Source organism: Lampetra planeri, chromosome 10 (genome assembly GCF_965212315.1).
Source record: "Lampetra planeri chromosome 10, kcLamPlan1.2.h2, whole genome shotgun sequence".
In the NCBI taxonomy this organism is placed as follows: domain Eukaryota; kingdom Metazoa; phylum Chordata; class Hyperoartia; order Petromyzontiformes; family Petromyzontidae; genus Lampetra; species Lampetra planeri.
The window spans coordinates 6,815,256-6,840,186 of NC_136116.1; the positions used below are offsets into that span (position 1 = coordinate 6,815,256).

The 24,931-nt window shown below is 42.4% G+C and overlaps 1 protein-coding gene across 5 annotated transcripts; it reads right to left on the minus strand.

The window, feature by feature from the left end:
- Positions 1–1,140: 1,140 nt before the first annotated feature.
- LOC144720934 (serine/threonine-protein kinase tousled-like 2) lies at positions 1,141–22,798 on the minus strand. 5 transcript variants are annotated; one of them, XM_078598112.1, is made up of 21 exons: positions 22,216–22,798; positions 16,739–16,818; positions 15,816–15,890; positions 15,417–15,492; positions 15,231–15,274; positions 15,016–15,111; positions 14,311–14,412; positions 14,096–14,188; positions 13,849–13,959; positions 13,586–13,722; positions 13,131–13,316; positions 12,167–12,233; positions 11,842–11,939; positions 8,185–8,266; positions 8,004–8,095; positions 5,391–5,480; positions 5,113–5,282; positions 4,587–4,725; positions 3,489–3,600; positions 2,915–3,022; positions 1,141–2,579 (listed from the first exon to the last, which is right to left on the minus strand). In XM_078598112.1, exons 1-21 carry the CDS (start codon positions 22,268–22,270, stop codon positions 2,406–2,408), a joined length of 2,187 nt encoding a protein of 728 aa, XP_078454238.1. In that variant the 5' UTR covers positions 22,271–22,798; the 3' UTR covers positions 1,141–2,405. The 5 variants fall into 5 exon arrangements, with proteins under 5 accessions (XP_078454238.1, XP_078454237.1, XP_078454240.1 ...); XM_078598111.1 differs by having other exon boundaries at positions 15,405–15,492; XM_078598114.1 differs by lacking the exon at positions 22,216–22,798 and adding an exon at positions 18,966–19,363.
- Positions 22,799–24,931: the final 2,133 nt, after the last annotated feature.

Genomic DNA, 24,931 nt, shown 5'->3' on the forward strand with positions numbered 1-24,931 from the left:
ATGTTGACATTAATGCAAGCACGTGCTTATCAGATGTATTCCTGGTGGAACTCACTCCTAGATTGTTGATCCTTTAATCCAGTGGTTCTTAACCTTTACTGCAGCCTTGCACCCCTTTGGTTCGCACATGTTAAAACTTTAAAAAAATGTTTAATGAAACAAAAGTAGCTGTACATACGTGCCCATGCTGAATTCATGTTTTGATGATTTACCTTCGAAAGAAATCTGGCATGTCTGCCACCCCCTGAAAGGGAAACTCATACCCCTAGGTGTGTGCATCCCAGGTTAAGAACCACTGCTTTAAGTGAATGAAGCTAGCTATCTGTGCAAGACCAGATGCCCACTATTGTACTCGTTTAGATCTCCGATCCACAAAAAGTACTTTAGCACTACAGAACTGCATATGAATGAACATTCAGTTACCACATAAAGCGTTCCCAATTGAGATGCAAATAATTCATAATTTAACATGAATCCGTGAAGTTCATGACGAGGTGGACACTTATTTAACCCTGGAGATTTGAGTTTGTAATTGTTTATTTTTAGCTGCTGGAATAATGTCTCAATTTTGTCGCATGACAACATACAAAAAGCGAACCATTGATGATCATGATACTTTTATACTGTAATCTAAAAGTAGGAATACAACAGGGGGTTGAATGCTACAAATATATTTTTACTTCACATTGCCAAGGTATCCAAGCAACATAGCAGACATACTTTGTATGATAACAAGTCTCCAATGCAATAGATGAACCATTCAACCGAAACGTATTTTTTAGTAAGCCAAGCAACCCCTCTGATGTGAATATAACAAAACAATCAGTGTCGTTGTGGAGAATTAGTAACAATATAAAAAAATATCTCTACAACTAAAATACTGTCCTGCTTGATGCTTTATCATTATACTTTATGTAAACCATTTTTTTTTCATTTGCACATTTTACACAATACACAAGACCCTACATTGATTAGTGTTCTATGCTTACTGTGAATAGTTGTGTTTAAAGAGACAGCTTACATTTTGAACAGAAAACATTGTTTGAAAGTGGGCAACTCATCAATTGTAACCACACCTCAATACTACACACGTCGGAATCCACACAGCACACACTAAAGAGCCAAGCTCTGCCATTTTAATTTCTTTGCAGTAAATCTTTATTTCAACTTGTATTGACTGAAGAGACTGTAGACTAGGGCATTGTTGGTAGTAGACTATTATAAAAAGCCACGCAATTCACCCCACATGCACTTCACATCACTCAACTCAATACTCCTACCTTAACTGAGGTTTTAAAGCACCCGATAGAAATGTAATGGTCATGTAACAGTACTTAATATGGTGGCATTTTATTTATTAAAGGATATAGGAATGGCACTCGTGAAAATTATAAATTGTCCATTCTAATAGGTTGTTAAATAATTTCTTGTGTAAAATGCAATGCCATACAATAACCGATCTGCATAAACCAAAGTTAAGGTTACATGGAGTATAAAGTGCTCAGCACCCAGGGGTCATTCATACACTGCATAAGTAAAAAAAGAGATGGTGGCATCATCTTTACAGACTAAAAGCATTGGATTATGTACATGTATAACAATTTCAAAACAATTTTAACAATTACACAATCCCTAATCACACTCCCACACAAGGGCAACTTCACTGAACTTTTCAAGTATTTTTTTAAAATAATTTTAATTCTGCACTTCAACTCACTTTACCAATGCCAGTGGTAGTCATATTAGATTCTTTTTAAAATTTAAATGTTCATTACAGAGATAAGTAAACTACATTTTTTGCACCAAAAAAAAATCAGTCATGCATGTGCAACATTATTCAACGACCTCTAACTTTATATTTCACATCGCTCAACAAACACTCACGAACTTGCACGGCCCATCAACTTTCCAACAAAGACCTTCATCGTTCTAAAATTTATACATGTATGTACACAAGAACGTATCCTCTCAGTAAAGCTTCAAGTCTTCCCCAGATCAGTTTCAAAAATGGATGACAGGTAGCGAAAGACGAATGGCAGCTTTGTAAGTTTTTTTTCACACCGTGAAGTAAACCTTAACTCAGGCGCCCAAGCACTTGAGCATCTCCCTTTTCTCTATAACAGTTCAGGAGACGGTGAGGCATTATGGCTGAACTTCGGGTTTCGACGACTCCCAGCCCTAAAAAAAGATGTGGCCTGGACACCAGGCTAAACAATGCCCAAAAACACATTGTAGGGTCAGTGTCCACCTCCGCAGCATCACCGCTCCTCTTAAGAAGTCAACGGAGATGTTATTTCTCATGCCCACAGCCACTGAATCCATCAAGCTTCGGGTCTCCGTAGAGCACAGACCCCCCCCCGGCCCCTTCGTCCCGTTGCTGTGGGCAGTGTGTGCCACCAAGCTGACTAGTTGGAGTTGCTGTTGGGCGATGCGGTAGCAGAGGCAGAGGAGTTGGGCGTATGTGTATTGGTGTTCGCAGGAGACTTGCGGATGTGAGGCATGAGGTACAAGTCGCTGGCCAGCTGCTGTACGTGGATGCGGTCCTCCTTGCGGTAGGCCAGGCAGCGACGAATGAATGCCTAAGACCACACCAACTTGTGACTTTTTTCCTCAAACAAACCACATTGTGTGCAACATTATTGATAGAAAACCAAGCAGTCCACACAAGGATCTGCATGCCTTTAAATTGAGCCGTCTCATGGAGACAGCTTTGAGGAAATGACTGCCATCACATTCTCGTTATGTAATTAACTACATTCACATGCCTCGATAGGCTTCTGCATGGTTTTAAATGAAGGTCATTGAGTGATTCAGCTTATAATTGAAACTCAAAGCAGCATTTATTGCCTCCTGACACTGCAGCCAGATGCCAGCATGGCCATGTTTAAAAACCCCGAGCGAGATATAGACATACCTTGGCCTCATTTGAGGCGACGGGCTTGACGGGAAACTGCACCTCTGTAGCTCTCAGGATGGTTTTCTCCTGAAGGATGTCTTGTTGAGACTGATTGTGCCCAAAAGGCTGCACAAAAATGATGCAAAATTGTGGAATTAAAACTTAAAAATAAACAAATAATAATAATAAATATTCATAGAAAAAATTTACAATGCGAGGTTATCTTCTTGGTTCTTTTGGTAAATCGCGTAGAATGGAAATAATAAAATAATAAAAATAAAACAAATAAAATAATTCTCACGACGTTTCGGCCACAACGCAAGCAGCCGTCCTCAGGTGGAGAACACGCAAGCAGCCGTCCACAGGTGGAGAACAGGTCTGTCGAGAAGACAGAGTCTGAATGACAGACCTGTTCTCCACCTGAGGACGGCTGCTTGCATTGTGGCCGAAACGTCGTGAGAATTATTTTATTATGTTTTAATTTTATTATTTTATTATTTCTATTCTACGTGACTTTACCGAAATAACCAAGAAGATGAATCCCTGCAGTCACGAAAGCTTTACATCGAAAAATGCGAGGTGAAGCATCTACCTTTCGCCCATAAAGGCACTGGTAGAAGATGACGCCAACAGACCACACATCCACCTTGTTTGAGATCTTTGGTGGCTCCTTCCCAACTACAAAACATTCTGGAGGCAAGTACCTAGAAAAATTGTAGAAAAACACGCCGACACGTTGCACAGACATGCACAACATTTGCAACTCTCGACAAGACCAGCTTTAAGTCAAGATTTACAGTGAGGGAAAAAAGTATTTGATCCCCTGCTGATTTTGTACATTTGCCCACTGACAAAGAAATGATCAGTCTATAATTTTAATGGTAGGTTTATTTGAACAGTGAGAGACAGAATAACAACAAAGAAATCCAGAAAAAAAAGCACTCCCTTTAAGAGTGTGCTCCTAATCTCAGCTCGTTACCTGTATAAAAGACAACTGGGAGCCAGAAATCTTTCTGATTGAGAGGGGGTCAAATACTTATTTCCCTCATTAAAATGCAAATCAATAACATTTTTGACATGCGTTTTTCTGGATTTTTTGTTATTCTGTCTCTCACTGTTCAAATAAACCTACCATAAAAATTATAGACTGATAATTTCTTTGTCAGTGAGCAAATGTACAAAATCAGCAGGGGATCAAATACTTTTTTCCCCTCACTGTAAGACCAGTTGATTAATATTTACAAGCACATTTATAAACACATGGCACTATGAATATATTACACCATTTTACACGTGCACTAAATATATGTATTTAAAATATGAATAAGTACAATGCTTCAAGGTTCTTAAAGGAATAAAACATGTTCATCAATCTAATAATGTGAAGCGTCAATCCCCAGCTGGATGAAGGCCTTCTCATAATTCACACCGACACACATACTCGTGTGGGTTGGTTAAAGGTGAGCCCAGGACTGGTTCACACATCACTCACCAATGATGGTAGCCGTAGTCAGGAATTAAAGTTAGCTAACTGGGTTCACAGCGCAGTGCAATAGCCACTGCACCACTGCCCCAAATAAAAAGTTTTCTTCCTTCGATAAGGCATTCAAGACCATAACTTCCTTTGTCGAGCACAAATATTTTTTTAAGATAAATATTGATTTTGTTTACTAAAAAAAATATAGTTTACCAGTAGGTTCCTGCCCCCTGAGATGTCAGATCCATGCCATCCACAGCGTTGTAGTTTTCATCATCCATGATCTTGGATAGCCCAAAGTCGGTGATCTTGATTTCACCACAAGATTTTCCATCCACCAGCAGGATGTTGCCTGATTTCAAAAGGTATGTGGGGTGTGGGGCAGGTAAGTGGTTCATGTCGGGTCAAAGTTGAAAATTACACATTACCAGCAATTGTTCCAAGGGCTTTCAAGGGCAGCACAGTAAATGTTTATTGCATGTAAACTATGAACCCTAATGAAAGATGTTAAATGCAAACCTGATTGTATATTGAATGAAAACTGGAGCGTAGTGTTTCTAAGACTCATTCTGTTTTCAAGGCAGACAGTGGGTACTGAAAATATAACTGCCCACTTACACTTCTTTATGACTGTCATATAAAACAGTGGCCAGTGCAATCATAAAATTTGACCACAATTGGGATATTGATGAATTTGTCTAGACAACTGGGATGGGTGAATGGGATCCTGCAACAATACCTGGCTTGAGGTCGTAGTGTATGATGGGTGGCTTGATCTCGTTCAGGTACTTGAGGGCACTCACGATCTGCATAATGATCGAGCGTGCCTCTTTCTCCGACATCAGCTTGTGCTGCTTCAAGTAGAAGTCCAGGTCATTCCCATGGATGTATTCCAGCACTGTACAAAATCTAGAGGTGGTGATGATAAGACATTACATGTACAAATTCCACACAAACGCTCACTTGCTTTTCATATTAGTTCAATAAAAAGTCCAAAATACCAGAATGTTTACTCACGAATCGGTGTCGAGAGAGAAGTAATCGTAGAGCTTTACTATTCGTGGATGATCCAGTTCCTTGTGTATTCTGTACTCCCGACACGCGTGCCTGCAAAATGATTAGTAGAAAGTAAAGAGAATGTGACATGCACGAATATTGCAGACAGTTTTTCAGAACGTGCTATGCGGCTGATAGACCCTCAAAATTCAAGTCTCTCTAGCATATGGAAAGTATGTGCAAATCACACGTCCAAGTTTCAGTCTGTGAGCCATGCGATAGCTTCGGGAGTTGCACGACTAATACTGCTCAGTCAGCCGGAGAGTGGGCGTAGGATGCAGTTATTCGCGATATGGTCCAATGTCTCTTTCGAGTGGCAGCAGTCACACTGTGGGTTGTTTTGAATTCTCCACTTGTGGGCGTGTGTGCAGCGACCAGTTGCTGTTCTGAAGCCGTTGATGGAGCACCATATTTTCTCGGCACATCAAAGCTGTGCAGAGCAATGGTGGGGTCGTCGATGAGGCTTTTATTTGGAACCTCCGCAGAATTGGTTTCCAGGATTTAAGATGGGTTCATGGAGGGTCGAGCAGGTCTTGGTGTAACGGTAGATGTACACTTCCTTGGATTTTTCCTAGTTGGTTTGACGTCGCGGCATCCCGGCGGAGGTTTGCTGGCGTAATGTTTGCTAGAACCAGTAGCCACTCAGTAGGAGTGCATTTCAGTGTGCTCTTTATCGGTCCAAGGACGCTGTTGATCTGGACGTCCAATTTCTTTGTGTGAACACTTGATGCCCAGATTGGCACGCAATACTCGGCACTGGAATGCACGAGAACGAGGGCGGCAGTTCCCCACGTTGTACCGTCAAGTTTGCGCATCAGAGCCCCTCTGCTTTTAGTTTTTTCCTTCACCTTTTCGATGTGCTTTTTAATGTGAGGCTTCTGTCCAAAGTTATGTCCAAATACTTGGGATATGGCTCGTTTTGACGGGGTTACCACAGAAAGTCACTTCCAACTGAGCCTTTATGTCTCAGTTAGAGTCGTTTGGAGGGATTTGGTCATAGTCTCTACCTTTGGAAGTAGTCTTATAACACGGACAAGTCTTCTGTGAGTGTGTAACTAATGTACTTCAGGTTTGTTCCCCGAGTAGCCATTGCTATGTCGTCCGCATAGACAAATTTGTGGGATGATGTCTTTTGCAGGTCGCTGGTGAGGATGTTAAACAGGATCGGAGCCAGTACTGATCCCTGAGGTAAGCCGTCATTGACATTTTTTGCATGGTTTGTGTTATCGGGAAGGTGTGACACTTGATGATGTGCACTGCCTTGAGTAGGAACCCATGTCTCCAGATGGTGTCATAGGCGGATGAGAGATCTATCATGGCGATACAGGTTTTTTCCCTTTGCTGGAATCCAGCTTTGATGTAGCTGGTGAGGGGAAGGACCTGCTCACAGCAGCTTCTGGCAGGTCGAAAGCCGGATTAAGTGCCTCATCGCACGACTAAAACCATCACTTCAGCCTTTTTGGAAATCGTGTATATTTGTAAATCCTGTCCAAAAAATGGTTCTTTTCAGGGCCAAAACATCAGCCAAAGAAGAGTGGGACCAGCATTACGAGTGTATCAACTAAACGTGGAAGGCCTCTCACGTGCAAAGTGTGAGGAACTCGGCAAGTGTTTACATCAAGAACACATCGACGTTGTTGCACTCCAGGAAACCCACGCCGAAGATAAGCGACTCAAGAACTATAAAATCGATGATTTGAAGCTATCGTGACTGCAGGAATCCATACTCTTTGGTTCTTTCGATAAAGTCACGTAATTAGAAATAAAATAAAACAAATCACGACGTTTCGATCGTCATCAGGCAAAGGAGTCAGCCTCTAAAGGCAAACTGTTTATAAAGGTTTGGGGATGGGCATAGCCCAAGTGTATCAATAGCACCAGGAGCATGGGCGGTGCACAAGTGCCAATGCAGCAACAATGCCAATGCAGCAACAATGCCAATGCAGCAACAATGCCAATGCAGTGGGTGAGAGAGCTTACGTGGCAAGAGGTTATATAGGTAAGAAAGGGGGGGGAGGAGCAAGGGGGGAGAGAGAGGGGGGGGGTGTGGTGCGAAACGTCGTGATTTGTTATTTTATTTTAACTACGCCACTTTACCGAAAGAACCAAAGAGTATAAAATCGATGGATATAACATAATTTCTGCCATCAACCATCTGAAATATGGCCTTGCCACTCACATCAAGTAAAGCCTTCCAGACTATGAGGTGAAGAAAGAAGTCATCACCAATGAAACATAGGCCATTACCATCAGAATAGGCCAGGGTGTCAATGACGAACGTGTACAAACATTTCAACTATAGCACCTTCAGAGAAGGGTCAACAGTGACAGTATGTATTTTTCCTTGTTAATGTCCAGTTACTGGGATCCGATGGATTTAGATCGCTTGTTGCAAGTTTTGGTTTCCTCCAAAGGGTAATCGAAGGATACACGACGGGAAACGCAGATGGCTTAAGACAATGTAGATTAGTATTTTTAGATATCTCATTTGTTTTGCCTGTATGCAATCACTGTATAGAAATGTAAATACACCGCAGACAGAGGGAGCAGTATCACATAAGATGCTCCACTCACTTGTGGTAGTTCTCCTTTTTCTCATCTCTCCAGTTTTTGTTAAGCTGGTGGATCTTCACAGCCACATACCTCTGTTCTTGCAAGTCAAAAGCCTGGCAATTACAAACAAGTAATATTGGCTCTTTCCATTTTAACAAATATTTAACTGTTGCAAAAATCCATTAGAATTAAAGGTACTTACTTTGTACACTTCACTGAACCCTCCCCTCCCCAATAGATGAAGCAGGAGGTATCTGTCATTCAACGTTGGGTGATCTTTAAACCTTAAAAAAACAAATAGAAAAAGTAGGGCAGTTAAAAATATGGTCCGTGACATCAGCGGATGTAACAGGTTTACAGTCATCCAATTAACACCAAAGAAAATATGTCAATGCTGCGTGTAATCCTTTTGATCACATGACCCATCCACGCAACACTTAGGCTTTTTTGTGTTATCAAATAAAAATGTTTTCTTAAACCTGAAGTTTTGAAATAAAAAGTGTACAATTTCATGAGCATATACACGTTCCTCTGGACTAAAAATGTAAGGGAACTCTTGATTGCACGTGTGCTGTTGTAAGTAGACCTTTGCTTTAACCAAACAAGTACTGTTCCTGTTGCTTAGAGACAGAAATCCTGCATTGAGATAATGTTTACAACTTTGCATTGGTTGTGCGACCGGAAGATGCATTATTGAATGACAAAGGAATAACCGATAATGCTTTTTAAATCTCAAGCCTGGAGGTTGTTTTCAGATAAATAAAACAAACAACTATCTTCATCAGCAATGGTGACAACAATAAAGCCACCCAATTAGGTTGTATTAAAATGTGTGAAGATTTTATCATAAGTTAAGTGTTAGGTATTCAAACCTTTTCGATAACCGTGTAAAATTCTCATACAATGCCAATATCATTTATATAAATAGCAGTTTTGAACGTAGCTTTACAGAATACATGGAACAGGCAAATGTGAAAAAGGTAAAATGGTTGCAGTTGTGCAATCAAGGCACTGGCCATGGTGACCTCTTGACCTACACTACTTTGAGAGCCTAACCAGCATAAAAAAAGAGTGTAAATTGTGCATGTGCAATGGCAGTCACAAAGCCAAAATCTCATTTATCTTAAATCGTTAAAGGGGATCAACTGCCAAATCGCTGTCTGTGGTGCTGACGTTAGGAAAAACCGCAACTTTTTTCAAATTTTCTTGCTGTGGATTTCACACCTGATGATGATTGCTTGTGTTGCAGTCGAAACGTCGTGAGAATTTTTATTGTTTAATATTTTTTAAATATTTTTTTTATTTCCCTTCTACGTGACTTTACCGAAAGAACCAAGAATAGGGATCAAGTAATTAAATTGAAATAAAAAAAAAATATATCGTCATTGAAGCACTTGCAAAAGCAAAGCATTTCCCCCCAAAAAAACCTTCCAATAAATGATTGCCAGTAGGTAGTCTTTTTTTAATATACATAACATTTTAGAGGTTATGACAAGTGTTGCACCACGATGTGAATAAGAGGGTTGTACGCAATTGCCTTTTCATTTGGTGAAAATGTAAAACACATTGCACTGGGCGCAGTGAAAAGCACTGCCAGAAAAGTGTGCAATTAATATTAATAGGTGGGAATGGATTCCAAAACCATTACTTAAATATTTGTGATGGTACGTCAATAAACAAGATATTATGGTTACATTGCGTAACAATCTGACAATTGTAATTATCCAAAAACATTACACATGCAGCAATCTAGTTTATAATAGACAGATCTTGAACAGTACTGAGCAGAGTAATTACGTCACTACCCACGACTGCCAAGTCATTCAAGTATTTAGTACAATCTAAATGGAACACCAACAAGAAAACCACATCACACAGCCAGATCATTTAAATTTCAATGTTAATTATTTAACATCCATTCTTGAATATTTCAATCAAGTTACCTTTACATTACCGCTTTGCCTTATAATGCTTTACGAAAATGCACGTTACAGATTCCAAACAGAATAGCTTCATTTGGTGCACTTCAATATTGTTTGGAATAACCACACATGTGGAAATAAATGTTTATACTGGTAGGAACCACCTGGTTCCACCAGCCCGCAAGGGATTATTGTGTCCGTCCGTCCTGCATCCAAAAATGGGAGGGGTGGGGCTGGGTGGAAAGGGGAGGGTGGGGAGGGGCTGGGTGGGGAGGGGCGAGGTGGGGAGGGGAGGGGCTGGGGAGGGTGTGGGCTGGGTGGGGAGGGGCTGATCACCCCGTGATGCCCTTATAAAACTCAACGTTTAACCTACTCACGCCGGCTTGTGCCCGCCCTCATAGTCGGCCATATTTGCGGAATACACCACGCCGCCGTTGACCCTGGCCATTGACCGAGCAACCCAACGTTCCTACCAGCTCCCTCCGCAGGAATGTTTATATTCTCTCAAACGACAACCAACAGCCCAGGGACACAATTTTGCACATGTTCCTTCCAACATCGCCAAATAGTACTGTCAATCGGACTTTCTTTGCTTTTAAAATTGAGGCTTTACCCTGGTTCCAGCTTTTAAGTGTAAAACAGATGTTTACTTGTAAATGCAATACACATTTTGATGGTCAATATGCGTTGAAAAATGTCGACAATCGGACATGTGCGATGATAAAGTTTGTCAAAGGAATAAACGTGGGCCATTTTATTTGGACTTCAAATACATCAATGAAACAAATACTTTTTTTTACTAAAACTACTGCCAAGTCAAGATATTATGGTAGTGGCCAAATTGAGACTGACCACATGTGCAACATTCTGCACAAACCATTTCTTAAAGCTATCTCAAATGCCCAGTCAAAATACATTTATACCCGATATTATACAGAGACGGATGGTGCAGCAGCCGTGGTTGGTGCACTTCACTATGAATCCAGCAACCTGAGTTTTATGCCTGGCCACGGTTAATATCATTGACAAGTGATGGTACTTGGGCCCCCATTTCACAAACTCGTACTGACTAGCATGAAAATGTATGGCCTAAGAACCTCTATGACCGAAAGACATGGGGGAGACCTTCATCCAGCAGTGGATGGATACTTAATTTTAAAACACAAATATTAAATTACAAAGAATGGTGAATTCTCAATCTGCTTTTGAAAAAACACAATACTTAGCAAAATACATTACCTTTCATGTATACACCCCCTGGTGGAAAAATGTTAGGAGTAGCTATTCTCATTTTTTTACCTGTACGAATGAAACGACTTGCCTGCTAGTTTTGGTGATTTATGAGAGCCCATATTTGAAAATGTATCCACTTGAGTTTACATCACATTTGAACACTTAATTTAAATTTCAGGTTGCTAGGGGGACAAAAACACCTGTTGCACAGTCACTGTGAGAATTTCTATAATAATAAAAAACATCACAGTTGCCGAGCACAGGCCCAAAATGGTAAGTGCCAAGCAACAAATAACACTATTGAAGGTATAATAAAGTGAATGCATGTCTTGAATTGAGCAGTTACATGAACTTGGGAATAGAGACAATGGGACTGGTATTCACAATTTTGCAGTGTTAGGAATGAAGCAGACAGAAGTATTTGTCCTGAAATATGGTGGTTGAAAACAGTATGGGTTAGACAAGTCATTCTGGTAGATTACGCATTGGTTGAAAAATCAATAAGTCTATGGCAGTAGTAACCATGGTAGTAGAAACACAGAATGTTAAGTAGGCAACTGACCAACGGTGAGCCAGCAACTGGAGTACTGGACCATCAAACTGCCTTACGTTTAATTCTAGTATAGTGAGGGAGGAACTTGCTTCACCACCAGTTATGACAACACAACTCCAAATTTGAAATAATGGCTAAGCGAAAAACTCACTGCGAGTTGTCCTCATTGTGAATCCGCTTGAGCTCACGGATGTGCAGGTTCCTCGTACGTTCCAGCCTTTCTAGCTCTGCCTGGATCTCGGCCTCCTCCTACGGCACACAGCGACACACACACAGCGCAAGGGCCAGCTCAACTACTCAACACAACTGGGCTGCGTGTGTGTAAACACCGATGTGCTCACGCACTCAAAAGCTCCACCATCTGCATTGAACACGCACTCGAGATAGCTACAAGCAAGAGTGGGAAATGGGTTGCACAAAGGTGTTTTTTTTTCCAGAAATGTTTATGTAATGTGGATTTCAAATAGAAATCAAACCTTTTTAAGATGTCCTAATCTGAGCTTTAAAATTTCTTCTTGCTCATGGTACTCAGCTACCGTTAACCTGAAAAAAACAAGAAATGTCACATATGTGATGTATGGTATATTGCATAAGTGGAGAATTGTTTGCACATGCATTTAAATCATAAGGGATATAAATATGATCAAGCAGCATTGCATGTCAAGTGTCGGGGTAGTTATAACATCCCGAGAGGAAAAGCAAAAAAAAATATGCAGCCCTCGAGGATTCGTTACAACCCATGCATGAAAACTTGGTTTTGCAGAAACAATACTTCAAAGACTGCTTATCAAAGTTAAAGGCTTGATGTTACTTTATGAGCTTGTCCAGGAAAAAACACATTAATGCATACTTAAAATATTTTAGAATGTTACAACAATACACATAACTTATATACACTATCAGAAAAAAATACCTTATAGCATCAGCAAATATTAAAATAACTTTCCATGCCAAATAAGGCCACCTTACAAAACTTATACTACTTCTCAGATTAAACAACAAAAACAAAAAAGGCAGCTTCATGAATAACGACGATGGACTGCACACTACACAAGCAACAAAAAATCCACATGCCGTGCACAACTATGCACGCAGCGTCATGCCAAGTGTAGTTTTTATAAATGGTGCTCACACTTGAACAGGTGTCCATGCCGACAGTTACACAGGGGCAGGTTTGTACTCACAGCTGTGCTACTACAACACGCTAACACCAACTGCTCCCGCTGGCTGCCTTGTGACTGCGGTGTTAACATTGGCCCATCTAACAATGAAGGAGTTTGTATTTGGAATGGTGGGACTGCGAATGGTCAGCCGAGCTCCACATACAGTTTCGCTTGCTGCTATGGAACCATATATGGTATGTAATGAACACACACACAAACGTTGCATACGAAGTGGCGATTTAAGACTCCTTCAAAAAAGGAAGCTGCTGCTGCTCACGTCGGTGGTACACTTGGCTTTACGAAGTTGTCGTCGGCACCATTGACTGCCTTGTTCTTGCGCTGCTTCTGTTCCGCAGCAGAAGCTGGGCTGGTCATGTGAGCAGCCATCGGCGGTTTTCGCTTGGCCAGCAACTTCCGCTGCCGTTCAATGTCTTCCCGCTGCTGGTTCACCCACTCTTGTTGCCTGTTTAATGACAATCATGGCATTCTACAAATGTGTTTTTTACTCACACCATCAATCTGGAAAGATGCTCCAGACATTTTAATAGCATGCTTGCAAACATACATCAACCAAGGAAAAAAAGGAATGAAAGTGGTGGAAACCTTTGCCCCAAAGTAAGAAGGTACAGTCTGAACATAACCATTGCTTTACAACACACTCTCTGCTTTCCTTCACAACACAAACCAGTTGTGTCAGCATTGAGTAAAAAATTACGTGAGGGAATAACTCACTTGATGAGGTTCTGGAAGGCTGAGCCGTCTGTCCACTGCTCGGTGAAGGTGGCCCCATGTCGGACGGTGACAAAGTGGCCAAGCCTCAGTCGGTCCTGCATACTTTTCTCCCTGCATGCTTGCTTCTCCTGCTCAGACTGCACCCAATAACAGGGTTAAATTAAAGCTTGCACAGGCATCCATCAGCTAGCAACTGGTGACAGAAAAAGACCGTGCGTTTGTTACCGTGGTCTAACCATACATCCCTACATTCCTGTACTTACTTTTTCAACTAGCAGTTTCTTGCTCATAGTCACACATTTGTTCAGCCTCTCCTTGAACTTTTCAAGCAGCTTCTGTTGCTCTTCGATCTGCCGCCTCAAGTCACAGTTCGCCTGACAGAGAATGCATTGCAGAAACTATCAAACGACAGAGTCTTAAAAAAATAATTTTGAATGGTGCCATTGTTTTGATCATCTTTACATATATTTTGAAAATGTTAATAAGCTTCTGATAAAAAAAAAATCATACCCTGAGCAGGTCATCGATTCTCCCCTCCTTTTTTTCCAAATCTGAGCTCTGGTTATTTTCCAACATCTTTATCTTCTCCAAGGTGATTTCAGTCTATGGTACAAACAATGTTAAATGGTGTGAACCAACATCATCGCACAAACAAGACACATCATAATACAGTCACACAAGTGTTATTTAAATGTAGACGAACTGTGCACACTGTGCATGCAGACCTGGTTGTTTTTGTGTACCATCGTGACCGGAGAGTGTCCAAGCTTTACAGGGGAATGCTCTGTGCCCAAAGCACCAGCCGAAGGTGGACTGCCTTGGGTCATCTGACAAAACACAGTCGAGTCGTGATTATTTATTAGTATCTTGAGTTGAGAATGCTACATCTCTCTACAAACAGGGCCTTGTCTGAATTACAACGGTTGTTCAAAGGTTTTGGCAGGACAGTTATGGGAATTGGGCCAATTTTTGCGGGTGGTCACAGGACTGCCCATTCTAATAAGTTAAAACCTTAACAGTTACGTAAATTGGTCACATGGATATCCTGCTTGTGGATTTATTCACTTGTTTACAACACACTTGAAACTATAAAAGAAAGCAGGCAATAAATGCAGGTGGTTTTCATGTGTACCAAATAGAAAGTAAAGCTTTCCATTTTAACAAATATTTGACATGGGAAATGTAAATGCCATCCTAGGTATGAGTTGTTACAAAACCATATGGAAAAGTGCCATCTCAATGATTTGTTCATGAATATCTGAAATGAAACACTTTGCAAAAAAGATAATAGTCATGATTCTGTCTACTAGAAAATGAATGTAATTTGAAACAAAGGAATGCATATGGCTTCCAGCATGCAAGACAACATTCTTGTCCAGGGTGGTGTCTCTACAAACGAAATTAAACAGGGAAGTCACGGTGATACTCACAAATGATGGCTGTGAGAGGGAAAGCTGGGAGGGTGTCCTAGGTAAAGGAATCGCACCCCATGTTGGGCTGATGCCGGGCACTATTCCGGCAGCAAACTGTGAAATGCAACACACAACATCAATTTAAGCAAAGTTACAAATGGTTAATTCTGTCGAGAATGGGTAAACTAGAACCAACACAGGCAACTTTAAAAGTTAAGTCTTTAGACTCTTACCTCAAAATAGTCACTAATTTTGGGTCCTTTAGAGCAGCCTTTAACTGGGAACAAAGTAGGCAAGACAGAATTAGTGAAATGTCTTTAAACATGTCTCAACTAAGCTACAAAAAATTTTAATCACGGTACTATAGTTTGTCTGTATGTTTAATTGCAACACGCAGACAATACAACCATTCCAATTACTTTGACTGGGATCAGTCTGGCCATCTGCTTTACGTTTTCGCACTCTGATATCTGTTGCCTTTTTTTCAGGAGTTTGCTAAGGAAGGGATAGGAAAAAGCCACAAAGTAGGCAGCATTAGCTTTAAGATCAATATCACAAATAATGCTCAATGCTGAACGCTACCTTTAAAATGTCAGACTATTTGGCATACTTAACACTTATAAAAATAACTTGGAATTTACCATCAATGTCTATTTTTAGCTGAGACAGGGTAAGCACTGTTGAAAATAATGTACGAGTACACTATAAACTGTTTAACCACTACTGTTTTGGTACTTTAACATGCACCAGTGTGGTAAAACTCTACACTGGTCAAAATGTATAACTTCCTGGCCACATATAAAGTGCGAACACCTTACCTCAGTCTCTTTGTCACTAAGGGATCCATGACTCCCAATGCTTTGGTTGGATGCTTCACTGTTTGATGGTGGAGTCTGCAGAAATATTATTAAAGCACATTAAAACACCACATCCTGTATCTGTATTTAAATTCGATGGGTCTTTCGGTAAAGCCACATAGATAGAAAAATAATAAAAATATCACGACGTTTCGATTGTATCTACATGGTACCGAAAGATCCATAGAATATGTATTCCTGCAGTCACGAAAGCTTTAAGTCAGTATCCGTATCGTTGAATGTTATGATTTTTTTCAGAATTACGTAATCCATTACGCGATTAAAATTATTTTAAAATGTACCAAACGACAAGACGCTGAAACAGCCATGCAGACATCCAAGATGACATTCACTAAGGCTCCTGTTCACAACACTCCCATTCAGCAAAAAAATATTGCTGGGCTATGTGTACAGATCAACAGGCAAGCCGGAATTAAAAAGCACATTTTATGGCACACACCCTTTATGATTGATGTAATTTTGAGTGGTCAATCTCCTTGTTTTTAATCTCTTGGAGATAATTAGTTCACGCTGCCACCAGCAGATGCCAATGCATAACCCCTCCGGAACAATTTGGCATGGAGCATGCTGTATATTGTACATCGATTTTTTTTTTGACAAATAGCATGTCAGCAATGGTCGCCAGGCTGAGCAGAGGTAAGCAAATCTAACAAAGAATGTAGATGCACCAAAATGGCGGCATCTCATCTGGGCAAGGATCAACAGAAACACCCATTTTGTACTGTATAACCAACCGCAAGGTTAATAGGCCAGCTCATCCAGCGCAACACTAATGCATCACAACAATAACAATGCACATGTACAGTTGAGATTTGCTGACCAAATCAAGTACAATTATGTGCAAGCTCCTGAACAGTTATTACCTTAAACGCTCCTCCCATAAACCTGGCTTCCAGCAGCTCCTGCCGTCGGGGGTCCAGGCTGTGCAGCTCTTCCATTGTGCCTGTGCAAAAAAAAAATACAGACACCAGATTAATTTCAATTGCAATGGACATTACTGCCATGCACAGCATTCAGTGTGATAGATGATCAAATTACAACCTCCGAGCTTGAAAGCATTGCACAGGCTTTAGAGAATTACTGACACAAAAGGTTGAAGGCATTCAGTTTCCCAACTTCATTTTATTTACATCGCCAAACAATTGACCCGTACTTTCAACAGTGACCAACGTACACTTTAAATTGCCAAAACCATAATACTCAGTGGAACTTGCTTTTAGGTTAACGATTACTTTGTGCAGATAGCACTATTTACTGGCGTGACGAACTGTGGTCAATGTTTTAAAAGCCATCGCCCAACTTTAAAGTAATGATGTGCTAGCCAAAATAAATACCATATCTGTGTTGGCATCTGCTTGTTGCTTGCCTGACTGAAACAAACCACTGTATTCATTTAAGGGAGGCAACATGTACATGTTGCACAATCTGCTAGATTAAGCAAGTTAAACAATTAAAAGTCACGTGTTTTTAAGCTCAACACCGTTATCTCTTGAAATGCAGTTTACCATTAAACCAGTTAAAAACTAAACAGGAAAAATACAATCAAAGAAATCTGGACACTTGTTTTATGACCTCTATTTTCTCCCATCAATGAGTATATTAGTGGGTTAACTGCAGAGCATATGGCACATGGAGATTTACATTTGCCTATGACCAAATCACCTTCAATGTCATCTAGTCAAATCTTGGAAGCAAAGCAGAAATTGAGCCTGTTTGAAGCTTGGGCTGCAAGGAGGCTAAGAGTAGGGCAATGGATACTTGAATCTGTCTGTGCGACACTTTGAGTGTTTTAACACTGCATAAGCGCAGATTTCTCTGTGTACTCCGGTTACCATCCACATGCCAAACACTTATTAATAGAATGGACCAAACATTCCAACGTAGGGTCCTGCAGGAATGTCTTGAGACTCAGTGAGCCTTTTCTGGGTTAAGGTAAATATTATTAATCAGCATTTTGCTATGCATAGAAAATGTTGCCTGATTTAATCAATTCTGTATATTCTAATGATGCTCTAAAGGGGCTACAAAACTTATATTTTGTTTTAAACTTGTAACCATAACAATCCAAAAAAGTATTTGAAATTTGGTTCCAAAAACTACTGCCTTGAGGGTCGATAAGTGGGTTCAGACTAAAGTTCTGAATTGCTTTAATTCTCGAAAAATACACTTTTAAAGTATATGACCTCCGTTATCAATACGAAACAAGTCCACTAGCATGGTTACCATTACTTTAAATACAGTACAGTACAGGGTGTTGGCAATGCATTTTTACCCTGAGGAACTGGAAGTTTGTATTTGGTTTACCTGCTAGTCGGGTTAATTCAGGTAACAGAACAGCAGATATAATAACCGAGAGCTTAAGAACATGGCATAGTTAGCTTTTCGTCAGAATGTTAGTGCCTACACCGACCCTCTAGACAATTAAGCTACAAGCGAATGCTGTGATGGTGTGAACTTTGTATTAAACAATCCATCACAAGCTGCGTGTTCATATCAACGCATACCAATTACATTCAATCACATTGCATTACTTGTCATTTATATATTGATTCACGTGTCAATTATGAGACAGGGGAGGTGGATTGTGGTTTTAGTAGTGCTGTAACAGGACACTTGTGGACACCCTGCAAAATCCACACACAGAAATAAATACATACACACTTAGGGGAAACCATAGCAATGTACAGTAACAAAAAAAATTGGAGTGTAGTTTTCTTTAAGCTGTGCCCAATTGAAGGACACAGAGTGTACTTTGCACGCCAGGCTGTGAGTGGCAGCAGGACGCACTCTCACACACACGGGCAGGGGAGTAAGGGAGGGCAATCCCTGGCCATCTTGACCCAATGATGCGGATTTTTTTAGGCGACAGAAAATAAAATCCACGGGCCCCAGCATGTAATTACATGGCCAAGCAATAAAACACACACTTGCTCACAACCTGCATTAATTAAGTCACCGAAAGTGTTGTAAATGTGTTGTTAAAAGCACAATCAACACGGGTTACCCCCTCTGAAATGTACACCACCATCATCACCACCACCAACCTTGTTAAATCCATCTCCCCAAACACCAACAATAACGTAAACTTACCACGAGTCCCCGGCAGCTGTGCTCCCCTTGGTACTTGCTGTAGTTTAGACTTTGACCAATAACTAGGGCCAGTATTGTTATGTAATGTTGCTGCTATATCTCGTATTAATATTAATTTTATTTACTTGTTTATCTCGAGCCCCGAGGTGGGCAGCCCAGCGTGGAGGCGCTGCCGGGGCGGCGCTCGCTAAGCCCGGGGGCTCGTCCAGGCAAGTCCGTGGTCTCGCCGGGCCCTCGCATCGTCTAGGCCTCGAAGAACAAACACTAAAACTGTACTCGCACTGTACTCTTAATTCGCTATCTTTAACTTTTATCGTCTTTTCATTTTTCTCTTAAAACTCCGCCGTCCTCGCTGCCGTCTTTAGGTTTCTCTCCCCCTACCCCCCGAACACCCAGCGCCACCACCACCACCGCACACGCCGCCGGGTCCTATCCCGGACCCCCCCTAATTAATGTAATCTATTATTAATTACCGCGTTATGCTAAGACAGACGGGGACACAATGTTTACCATTTGCTCTCTTTTTGACAAAATTCCGTCGCTCGACTGTAGCGGAGCCGCCCGCCTGCTCCCCCCACCACCAACCCCTCTAACACCACCTCCACCACCTCCTTCTCTATAATCCTTTAACAAGAATTTAACATTTACTCATCAAACAGCAGCAATGTGGCGGCGGCGGCGACACGCAGCGCACAGAGTGAAGAACTGTGCTGATAACGATTAACGATGATAAACCGTCAGTGCGGTGGTGGTGGGTGGTGACGATGTTGTTGGTGATGATAGTTAACGACAACCAAGTTGGTGATGATGTTGGTGGTGGTGATGTTGGTGATGTTGATGATGATGTTGGTGATGATAGTTAAAGACAACCAAGTTGGTGATGATGTTGGTGGTGGTGATGTTGGTGATGTTGATGATGATATTGGTGATGATAGTTAAAGACAACCAAGTTGGTGATGATGTTGGTGATGTTGATGATGATGTTGGTGATGATAGTTAGAGACAACCAAGTTGGTGATGATGTTGGTGATGATAGTTAAAGACAACCAAGTTAGTGATGATGTTGGTGATGATGTTGGTGGTGATGATGTTGGTGGTGATGATGTTGGTGGTGATGATGTTGGTGATGTTGGTGATGTTGGTGATGATAGTTAAAGACAACCAAGTTGGTGATGATAGTTAAAGACAACCAAGTTGGTGATGATCTTGGTGGTGGTGATGTTGGTGATGTTGATGATGATGTTGGTGATGATAGTTAGAGACAACCAAGTTGGTTTTGATGTTGGTGATGATGTTGGTGATGATGATGATGATGTTGGTGATGATAGTTAGAGACAACCAAGTTGGTGATGATGTTGGTGATGTTGGTGATGATAGTCAAAGACAACCAAGTTGGTGATGTTGGTGATGATAGTTAAAGACAACCAAGTTGGTGATGATGTTGGTGGTGATGATGATGATGATGATGTTGGTGATGTTGATGATGTTGGTGATGATAGTCAAAGACAACCAAGTTGGTGATGATGTTGGTGGTGATGATGATGATGTTGGTGATGTTGATGATGTTGGTGATGTTGGTGATAATAGTCAAAGACAACCAAGTTGGTGATGATGTTGGTGGTGATAGTTAAAGACAACCAAGTTGGTGATGATGTTGGTGGTGATGATGATGATGTTGTTGATGTTGATGATGTTGGTGATGATAGTCAAAGACAACCAAGTTGGTGATGATGTTGGTGGTGATAGTTAAAGACAACCAAGTTGGTGATGATGTTGGTGATGTTGATGATGTTGGTGATGATAGTTAAAGACAACCAAGTTGATGATGATGTTGGTGATGATGTTGGTGATGATGTTGGTGGTGATAGTTAAAGACAACTAAGTTGGTGATGATGATGTTGGTGGTGATAGTTAAAGACCCTGGCCAGGTCACGGCGTCTGTAGGAGGAGCTGGGCACCAGGTAATAGACGACGACGACGATGATGATGATGTCGAGTTAAAAAGACGCTCCCATGTGGCGGCTCAGCCTGTAGTTAGTTGTTGGTAGTGGTGGCTATTCCTGCCGAGTTGTCGTGTATCGTGTTGGTAATGATGGTTGGTAAACTTGGGGAGATGACTGTGCTGAAATGGTAAAGATGACGATGATGATTGTGGTGATTGTGTTGAACTTGGTGATTGTGGATTATATGGTGGTGCTAAAATGTGGTGGTGGCGGCATTGATGATGCTGGTGCTGATACTAGAGGTGATGGTCGTGGGTCATGATTCAGCTGGTGGTGCTGATGGTACCAAGAGCTATTCTAACTGGACTGATTGTGTAGCTGATGACAGTGGTTGTGTTGAATGCGGTCGATAATTGTGCAGTGATTATGGCGATAGTAGTGGCAATTCCAATAACGGTGGCGATTTTTTTGAACATGGCAGTGGTTGTGAAGACCGCAGTGATTGTCATTAAGATGGTGATGATGCTGTGTATGGGTGTCAGTGAAGATGGTAACAGTGGTGGCTGTCCTGAAGATGCTGGTACAGTACCACTGTAATTCTGATTATAATTGCGGTGGCATCAGTGACGATGGTGGGGATTGCACTGAAGTCGACGGTGGTCGTTCCGATGAAGGCTGCGACGGTGGTGGTAACAGCGAGGGTTATTAATGGTGGTGGTGTCGACAGCAGCAGCATCATCATCACTGTATTGCAATTCCTTAAAGGTCGCATTTTGTCAAGGAGGGGGGGGGGGCGACGTGGCACCGCCACGTCTTCCTCCTCTAATCGCCCGAGTTAATGTTTTGCGAGACGTCTCTCTGCTGTCTCTCTCTCTCGCTAATTGTGCGAACGCGGCGTTATTATTCGGGTAACTTCGGGCCCCCTGCCCAACGAAGCAGCCCTCGCCACCAACACCACCTTCGGCCACCACCACCACCCTCACCACCACCACCACCCTCACCACCACCACCCTCACCATCACCATCACCACCACCACCACCCTCACCACCACCACCATCACGGTATAATTAAGTGGCACGGGAGGGTGGTGGTGGTGGGGGGCGGACATGACCGCACCACGGACACAGACGTAGGCGGCACCCACCATGGAATGCACAGTCGCTACACCGCAGATAACTCCCATTATAACATCCCCACACGTAACGTCACGTTCCAAACACGACCATCAGATGCCGTTTAGTATTATTATTAAACAATGAACGAGACACCGCAGGGTGTGTGGGGGGTGTCTGTCTCTGTTACCGACCGGGCAGCTGAAGCGGTCGGTCGGGGGAGAGAATCACTTGGCTGGCGATCTCCATGCCTCCACCCGGCTCCTCTTCCTCGTCGTCTTCTTCGTCTCCTCTTCCCCTTCCCGTACTGACTCCTCCTATCTTCTCTCCACCAAACTCTCCCCCACCCCACCACCAACACCACAGCCACGAGCCCAGATCGTCCTCCAAATCAGTCACTAATGCCGAGCTCCTTCTTCCCGTGCTGTACACTCGAGGTTCGGCTTGTGTCGACTTCCCCCCCCCCCAACAAACCCGGCACGATCCTCCTCCTCCTCCACCACCACCGGCTCTTCTTCCCGATCCACTACCGCCTTTGTGGCTGCTCCTACCCCCCGATGTGTACCCCCCTTCCTCGTCGACACCGGCTGCCAAACCAAGTCGCTTCAATCTCTCCTCCTTCACTCAGCTTTGGCCTCCTCCTCTCGAGGTCTTCCCGGAACAGAATTCGCCCTCTTCGTTTCTAGCAAAAAGTTATCCTCCTTCTCCTCCTCCTCCTTCTTTAACGAAGCCCGGCACCCTGGATGGGTTCCACCCGGCCAGGGCAGCAGCAGCAGCAGCGAGGCTCTCCTTCTGACGCCTCCCACACTCACAGCCGGGCCAATGCCAGGACGGTCCCTGCGGGGGTCCAACCAAGTAGTCTGTGGGGCCCCCCTAAGATCACTCAAAACACCGAAAGCTCCTTGCCACACTCCTTCAACACTCTTGCTCCTGCCACAAGTTGTTTCCCCCCCCCCCCAACCACCAGCTCTGGACTCTCGAATAATATTGCTTTGAGCGTCTGTCAATCTTTAGGATAACTAATTTTGGCCCCCCATAATCTTTCCTGAACACCCCCCCCCCCAACAAGTCTTCTGTTTCTGAGCCCCAGAAATCACTCTCGTGTGCTCCCTACGGAAGACTCCCATTGTTGTCGCCTCTCGGTCTTCTGTGTTGAGCCCCCCGCCCCCAACAAAGATAATAACTTTGCCCCACCAATTACGACCTTCTATGTCGAGCTCCCACACAGCACCCGTGCCCTCCACGCTCTTATTCTGAGCCCCCCCACACCCACACTTAAGAGAAGTTATTCCCTTTGGGACCCTGTTATCACCCCCCCCCCCCCACAGTCATATCTTGAGCCCCCCCCCCCCACTTAAGAGAAGTTATTCCCTTTGGGACTCTCTGTTATCACCACCAGTCAAATTTTCTGAGCCCCCCCCCCTTCCAAGAAAGAACTTCCTTTGGCACCAACTACATTCTCGCCGCTCCCGCAACTTCTGTAAACAAGCACAACCAGAAGCAAAACATCCAATCAAAAGGCGACAACACAACGCATCCAGCCACCAAACGTCGTCGTGTAAATTTAAATACTGAAAATAAAACGTAACTCGCATCCTAAGTCGGCAAAGTCAGCGCAATAGGTGACGTAGCAAAAACAAAAAAGCTGTAACCTGTGCGGCCCCACGAGAGGTATTTCATTTTACACAAATTGCTAAGCTCACATTGCGAGCAAGGGCCCTTTGAGCTACAACAGGAAGATAATCCGAATAATCACCCAGTCGTTTGTTGCCACGATGGCAGTACAGTATGTTGTTGTTACTGCTGCTGTTGCGATAAGGAGACGTGTGTGGAGAGATGCTGTTTTTTAAATTATTTCAAATTCATTTTGTTTTCCTCTTCTCCCCCTCCTGCAGTTTAAGGCTAAAATGGCGACCCTGCGGCACAATTCCACTGCTGCCACCCGTGCACACACACACACACCTGTGCTACGTGTGTAACATCACCTACAAGCACGTGTGTGTGTGTGGACGCGGTGTGTTGCAAGCCTGTTGCACACACCGGAGAAAAAGTTGCGCACCCTGGGCGACAAACGTGCCATTAATTCACGTACACCGCTTCTTAGGCACACGTGTTTTAAAGTGAAAAGCACGTGGCGTGGTCCGTCACAAAAGCCCCCACCACCCCAGCGCAAGCACCGCGTTTGTGCATTCGTAATTTTATATTGTTCACAAATCTGACCTCTTTTTTTAATAGTCGTGTATTCTTAAAAATGCATACATTTTATTCTCAAGTATAAATACATCAGCCTCCCACGTTTATTTGTGTCCAGCAACCTATTTATACGTCGCAGTACAGACATTCTATTGATGTTCACGTAATCAACCCTGTTCACATATCCGCCGAAAACACACGTACAACACAAGCATCATTTGTGCCCGGACCACCATCATACTCATAGACCCTTGTTTTGTTGTGGTTTGTCGTGTTGTGGTTGCTGTGTTTGCTTTGTAGCCATGGCTTTCGGAGTACTAAACAGTACTGCATGTTCGATTTTTTTAAAACAATGTGTTTAGTTCATTATTCCCTTGGGTTTCTCCTTTCCATTCTTAAGATTATTGTAAAGTTTTCAACAGGTGGTCAACGCTTCAAAAGTAATTTAACACAATTACATATTATATGATAGTGTTTCATCATTACATGAAGTGCATTTCAATTTATGGAGCAGTCCAAACGTTTAGAAATATTCCATTTGTAAACTTTTTTTTAAATACCACAGTACTGTAGTAATGCATAACTTCAATGAACCCGAGTGCCTCCAAAAGTATGCATTTGTCCAATGACAATGGATTATTTTTAATTCGTGCTCGTAATTAATAAAACTGCCAATCCCTCATACCAGACTTGAGATAAATAACCAGACCATACATA